The 7422-nt window shown below is 33.5% G+C and overlaps 1 protein-coding gene across 4 annotated transcripts in view; it reads right to left on the bottom strand.

Moving 5' to 3' along the window:
- Nucleotides 1–357: 357 nt before the first annotated feature.
- The window catches only part of GNPTAB (N-acetylglucosamine-1-phosphate transferase subunits alpha and beta), a 43552-nt gene continuing 36487 nt past the window's right edge, over nt 358–7422 (bottom strand). For 3 of the 4 annotated variants that reach the window (XM_083365733.1, XM_083365734.1, XM_083365735.1), the window contains 5 exons: nt 6621–6706; nt 5632–5730; nt 4183–4350; nt 3106–3196; nt 358–2297 (listed from right to left, as the gene is read on the bottom strand). In XM_083365733.1, coding sequence (XP_083221859.1) covers nt 2220–2297; nt 3106–3196; nt 4183–4350; nt 5632–5730; nt 6621–6706 — 522 coding nt within the window. In that variant the 3' untranslated portion in view covers nt 358–2219. Of the gene's footprint in view, nt 2298–3105; nt 3197–4182; nt 4351–5631; nt 5731–6620; nt 6707–7422 lie in introns of those variants that run through there. The other variant, XR_014492849.1, reaches the window with a different exon arrangement.

Genomic DNA, 7422 nt, shown 5'->3' with positions numbered 1-7422 from the left:
TTTTTAGCGGAGATAGGTCTCTATGACAATTGTATCCCTTGGTCAGTTCTGATTTCAACTTGGACTCAAAATAAACGGCAGTAGTTCACAGTTTGTTTATCAAATTTGGAAAATATTGAATGCAAGGATGCAGAAGAGGATATCAATACAGCTAAGAAAGCCTTATTCCTCATTTTTTTCAATCATTAATTCCATAAATCATTTCACTTTTTTCTTTTAGCAAAAAGTCTGCAGAAGGTTTCCAGTCTTCCAAAAAAAAGTACTAATTGTTTTCCCCTGATCAAACAGCTCAGTTTTGCCATTTCCAAATGTTAGTCTTCATCATTTGATCACTGAAATAACTCATGTATCTAGTAGTGCTTTTTATTCTTAATTTTTATTAAACGTTTTTACATAGCTAAAAGACATATAGCAGTAGATAAAGAAAGAAAAGGGAAAAAAGGTAAAAGTGCAGAACAGAATACTGTTAAAAGAAAAAAGCCCCATAGTTACAGAAGCTACTTCTATCCTTTACAGCAGTTACAAACAAACTCAATTATCCCTCCGTCCTTTTTAGCATTACAACAATCTCTTCTGTCCTTTATTCAATTTTTTGTCATGGTAAAATGCTTTTATTTTTTTAAAAAAGTTAAAAGAAGCTACTTTACAGAAGCTGAAAGAAATTTATTGTATTTAAAATTAATCTTGTTTTTCTAGATAAAGAATAAGGTGCCTTTTATTTGGAAATATTTAAAGTTTTCAGAAAATTAAATCTTTGATCATTCTTTGACACATCTTCCAGAAAACATTTTAAATCAGTGACATTATCTATTAAAAGAAAACATATATCTTACAGTATATATACAATGAAAATCTTTTATCTTCATTATAAAATGATTGATGTAATCTTAATTCTAGTAGTTATTCATGACTGAGAACAATTCATTCAAAGTATCTTTTTTAAATTACCCTTTTCTCTGTTCCTGATTTTGGAAAATTATTGATAAAGCAGATTATAGAACAAATCTCAGTTTTCTAAAAACATGATATGAGAAATTAAGTCGGTTTCATGCTAATACACTTACAAAACAATACAATGTATGACAAAATGTAGCAACTCATTTTCACTGCTAAAATATTCCTTTGTATAAATAATAGTTACATCTAGGCCTCTTTACTTGATTGTAACATTTAAATGTTAATTCGGCATTCAATTAAGTGGATTGAGCAGCAATTTACATTATGATTAACGAAGGCATTACTTTGGCACCACAGATTTGAATAGCATTTATGTACCAATTTTTTTGTACCTAATTACAGAAAACATAGCAACAAAACTGACATTTTGAATCTTTCAGAAAATAACCTAGAACACATATAAATACAATAAGTAAGTAGCATGTAAATTGGAAGTAGTGAAGCTAAAGTAGCAATTTTGCCCCTTTGTTTTAAAGCAAAGTGCAAGATTCCCACAGATAAATGGTAGGGACTCTAAACCTGATTGGGAGTTCCAGTTGTGCCACAATGCTGCCAGAGAATTCTATCAATTTAAAGATTACTCGCATACTCATAAAAACATCTGGAAACTGATTCTCTTTTAGGCTTCATATCACATTCTTCCTTCTCTTCTACAGTAATCTACAGATAAGGAACCTGAAATTAGTTACATACGCAAATCCTATTGATCTAACTGGCTGCAGGAAAGAATACCATGACATACTTGTGATAACGATTTCAATGTATGCTAGCCCATATCCCACTCTTTGTATTAGTGGGGTGCAGAATTACAGCCCAAATTTGTATATTTTCTGATTCAGAGAGCAGAATAAACAAATTAAAGAAGTAAACAAATGGTTAATACTTCATTAAATGGCTTGCGACAGAAGCTTAGAACACATCTAATAAAAACTTAACTTTCCAGTATTATATTTCATTGGCAATGGATGCTGCAATAAATGCAGCTATTTTTCAGTAACCCTTTTTATGAAAAGGATAAAGCATTCAGAAGATCACTTGTGAGTCACAAACATTTGAAATCTGGCAACGCAATGCTTCCTGCCTCACAAACATATTTTCCCTCTCTAAATTCAGTAGCATGGATCACACATAGAAACACAACAATAACGGATGGGGCCACTTCTACATATGCCCTAGAAATAACTATCAATACACTTCTGAAACTAAAGACTTTACATGCTTATCACATGTTGAGGTAGTCTGATTTACAAATAAGTATTCTTTTACACTTTCATTCGTTCATAACAAACTTCTTTCTGAATCCTCCTCCTTGGGAAAATTTTTCGTTTAAGAGCTATTAGCTGAAAAATAAAAGAACAAGTTATTTTTTTTAAAAAAACATTGATGCACATGTTCATGTCGCTATATTCTATACTCTGGAAACATCTATCCAACATCTGTATTTCCAACATCTGTATTTCATAGGTAAGACTGTTCTTCTCTAGAAAGTATGGCAATCTTTATAGCATAATACACCCCTTGAGGAGAACCATAAAACCCTGTATATAATGCCTTTGAAACGGTTACATACCTGGTTCCCCATTAATCTAGAAAGTGATATATTCCATCAAATCATTATAATAATTCTAACCATGATTTTTTCTGAAGAAGATTAATCTACTCAGTCTTTCTTTCTGAACACACTATTGGTATTATTGGGGATGTATATGCATCTCAATTTTGGGGCCCAGCCTTTTAGCCAGATACCCATAAATATGTTCATAAAACATAATTGTATTTTATTTGTCTCTTTAAGCAACATACTATCAATCCAAATGTGTAGTTGTAAAAAATGCCCTTCCTAAACATTTGGAACTAAGAATCTTTGTTCCCATGACTGTAACAGCAATTCCTTTCATAGAAGCAGAAATGAAGAGGTCATCTTAGGGCAATTCTCGTTTCCACACCCATTATATATCCCATTACATCATCTACTCCTTTTGATGAATTTATTGCAGTATTTGCTTGATACTGTAGAAGCCACACAACTGGTGGCTGGTACAACAAGGTAAGATTTTGACCTTAGTATATTACTGTATTTTCCCATACTTGAACATCTAGTATACAGTGATTGATCTCCCAGGAAAAATTCGATGTATGTAGCTTTACCTGCTCAGCAAAAAATGAGGTGACTGTGAACACAATCAATGTTACTAATACACAATGTGTCCAGAATTTCAGCTTATCTCTGTAGGCTCTCCTAAGTAAATATGATAAAAACAAGGTTTTTTTAAATGAATGATTAAATCCAACATACCAGAGAAAATTTATGTAACCAAAAGATTACTCTATACAAAAGGATGCTTTTCAACAAGCTTTGGGGAAGCCTTTTTAAAAAAATAAAAATAAGAGGCCTATATTCTGGGAAGTGGATGGAGAGAATCCCCGATCCTTAATTTTACATTTGTGCATTACAGATAGTCCTTACTTAATGACCTGTTGCTTAATTAGTCTGAACTTAAGTTGGACTTAAAAAAAGTTATACTGCCCCTATACCCAGAGTTACATGATTGCATTTCTGGTGCTTGGCAACCAACATGCATTTATGATTGGGCTCAACATTCTATGGTCACGTGACCACAATTTGCAACTTTTTTGCCATTTTCAAACAGAAAATGTCATTAAATATGCTAAATTAATGACCTCATAGTTTGGTTAACGACCATGTGATTCACTTAATGAATGCAGTGACTCGCTTAAGGAATGTCATAACAATGGTCTTAAAATCAAATCAGGTCACATGGTGATCCATTTAATGGCCGCAACAACTGACCACTTCTGGGCTCAATTTGTCAAGCACTACCTGTAATCTTTGACTGAGGAAGATACCAACATTTGAAAGAGTGAACAAAATAAAACTTTGACACAAATTTTGGTATTTTACCCATGCATTAATTAAAACATTTACCCAGTTGGCTGAAAGCAAAGATTAAATTATTAAAATGAGACCCTATAAGAGAGCACGTTTAAATTACACAGAATCTGAACTATCAATGAAATGTTTGAATTATTGTTCTTCTGTTGTCTGTCTTTTTAAAAAAAATAGAAATATTAACTATTTTAATTTTAAGTAAATTCAATTCACCATAAAAGAAAGGAGAATTTCCTTTGGTCAACTCAGAAAGTTTTAGTTCGAGTGGTAACACAATACCTGTGTATTAATTTCAAGGGTGCCGAAGGACTCACCATTCCTGAAGCTCTTGCGTATGAAGAAAGCGGTTTCGATATTCTCTTGGCAGTTCAAATTGTGACGGGATGGGAAACATGGATTCATAAAAATCCCTAAGAACTGCCTTTACAGTCTGGGCATCCTTATGATTGTGATCAATGTTGTCATTAAGGCAAACAAATTTTCTGGGGGAAAAACACATAATAAAAAATCTTGCTGGAGCCAAATCTACTTTACTTTTTAATTACCGGTAGCTATTAATGTCAATTGATACATTCTCCTATTTCAGTTAAAAGCAATGTGATGATCTTACATTTCAAAGTAATAAGAATAAAAAGGTTGAGAACATTTACTATATACTGTATAACACTAACATCTGTACTTACACAGATATATAAGACTGTATTACCTTCCCTTTACATTTCTAAAAGATTTATATTCTCTTTGTCTGTAGTATGTATTTTACAGACCACTAACAGTGTTTATGTTCCTAATATGAGAACATGGTTTCATTGCAATCGGTGTTTGTCATTGTTAGTAATGTCACAGAAATGATGTATAATAAAGCCATATTAAAAGATTGAAACTAATAATTCTTTAGCAATTTTAAAAGGTTCACAATTAAGGGATTGAGGGTCCCACTTAGTTCCAAAATGATGCTATCCCTAATATGGCAGTGATCCAGAGAGCCTGGATTTAGCGTCAGTCAGAATTGCCTGTTTTGCAGATCTTTACACCAAGAAGGGTCTGTAATGAGATACTCAAGACCTCAGATAACCAACTTCATTGCTGCTCAAAATTTTAAGGGTTACATCCAATATCTTCTAAGTCCAGAAAATAATTGGCAATTTGTCCTGACCTTTTAAATGATCACAGTATGGTTCACTATTAACAACCTAGCAACCAGGTTTTATATCAAGTGAAATCTTTGGACACTTCAAAGACAATGCAATAGAATACATTACAATAGTCTAGACATGATGCAACAAAGGCATGGATAATTCTTGCAGATCAGAGGCATTCAAGAATGGCCACAGCTGACATACTTAACACAACTGTACATTCTTTGCTTAGTATTATATGAATGGAGTACTATACATGAAAAACTAAATATCTTCCCCGATTCCAGCTCCCCATAGACCTTACTGAAACCTTACAGCAAAGTGACAGACAATATTTAAGTTTCCCATTTAAGCTCTGGGAAACTCCCTGTTTAGAAATCAAACAAATCAAAAGCAACTGGGGTATTGATAGTTTAGATCAGTTGTGTCCATTAAAAGATGCTTCAGTGGTCATTAAATGAGAACAATTTAGAACTACTGAAATTTCAGTGTAATCTAAAATAAATAAAATTATAACTTAAACCATTAACGATTAAAAGCAACTTAAACCATTAACGATTAAAAGCCTATTCAAAAATATTTCTTCTACAGGATAAAAAAATGAGATTAAAAAATGATGCACACCTGGGATTTTTTCGTATGTCATCAAGCTGTCCAACTACGTGAGAAACATTAGTACGGATCATTTTGAATGCTACTTCTTCTTCTCCCATAATTTCAAACCTTGATGATATATAAAAAATGTAAGCATCAACAAAATAATATGAACTAGGAAATTAAAGGAATGGCATTATCCTTTTCTTCATAGTTCAATTCAATTACCACTGAGTTGGATCTGACTCATGGAAATTCTATGGACAAATGCTTGCCATCTTACTCCGTCTCCAGGAATAACTCATAACTCTTTCAGCAGCATTATAGTGATATTTCTTTCATCTGTTCCACCCTTTATTTTCTGTTTTTCCCCTTCACCTCCCTCAATCTTGTCAAGCAAAATTTCATCTCCTTCCATTCCCCATTCGACTTGTTGATCATCTCAAGGAAATAGCTTTTATTTGATCCAGGACTGCTTGATTTATCCTTAGTCAATGATATTTTAATAGCTATCTCCAATTGTGATGGTTTCTATTTTCTTCCATTCTTTCCTACTTATAAATTAGACATTATTTTAAAGGTTGATTAATTCACATAATGCAGATATAGGCATGGAGTTCTGCATTCTTCATAATGACCTGGTGTAGCGCCTGAGATGAGAGAAGGCATCTGTATTTTCTTCTGTGTAACAAAGGAACGTATTGTGCTTGCATCTGCGTTTCTGAACTCTGGTGTTGTATTTGTGTGTATTTGAAAAATGGGAAGCACAGGGTGAGCTACATATGCTTCTCTCTGGGTCATATGTTCAAGGGGTCTTAGAATGAAGGAATTAGGAGCATTTGAGCCACTGCCCAACTGCCCCTCCCACCAGGATGAGTTAGTAGATTTTGGGGGGAATTTGTTTCTCTTAAGTCTTCAGGTTGATCCAGCCCATTTTTGAATTTGATCTCTCTCTCTCTCTCTCTCTCTCTCGTTATTTGTTATTATTGTTGCAGTTTAGTACAATAACAAATCAATACCTATATTTGTTTTTGTCCTTATATGCTTTGCGAATTCTATCAGTCACAAGTTTACAGTTCATTAGAAGACCTTTAGTCACCGGAGGCTGAAAAATAAACAATTATGAAAAAATATGGATCACTACCTCTGTATTTTTTTCAGTTAGAAAAACTCACTGATATTCTTTTATTTCCTCAGAGTCAAGATTTATAGCCATTGTTCAACAAATGTCACAGACATAATTCTAATATTATACAAAATAGAGTAACTTTAAAAATAATTGCATTCATTTCCATATTTCACACGTACGTTACAGTATGCAATATATTCTCCAACAGGGAAGAAAAATATTTGTCAATCTTTGACAATCAGAAAAACACACCCACTAAGATCTGAGCAGGGGTTCCAAATGTTTAAGAAACATTTGGTGGCAAGACCATAAATAATTCTAGAAACACAACTTCAATTCTAAAAGGATTTTTTAAAATAGACTTACATCTTGTGCCTGAAAACCCAACTGAAACAATTCAAATAAAAATGTGAAGAGAACATTCTACAGCATCAATAGTATATAGTACAAGGAGAGAATCTTTTAGAGCCAGGGGGGGGGGAGTCAAGTGGGCCAACAGTTTAGAGACTCTACATCAGGGGTGTCAAACTGCCGGCCCACGGGCTGAACGCATCATGCAGAAGCCGCACCCACCCCATTGCTGGCAATGGCAAAATAGTCCCAATATGTTGTGCAATGTCACGTGACGTCATGAGTTGGACATGTCTGCTCTACGTGGTTACAAGAAGATTAAGTCCAATATCTCCCTTATC

Source organism: Vipera ursinii (assembly GCF_947247035.1).
Source record: "Vipera ursinii genome assembly, chromosome: 6".
NCBI lineage: Eukaryota > Metazoa > Chordata > Lepidosauria > Squamata > Viperidae > Vipera > Vipera ursinii.
The sequence above is the reverse complement of the archived record's forward strand: the minus strand, read 5'-3'. Positions and strand labels throughout refer to the sequence as shown.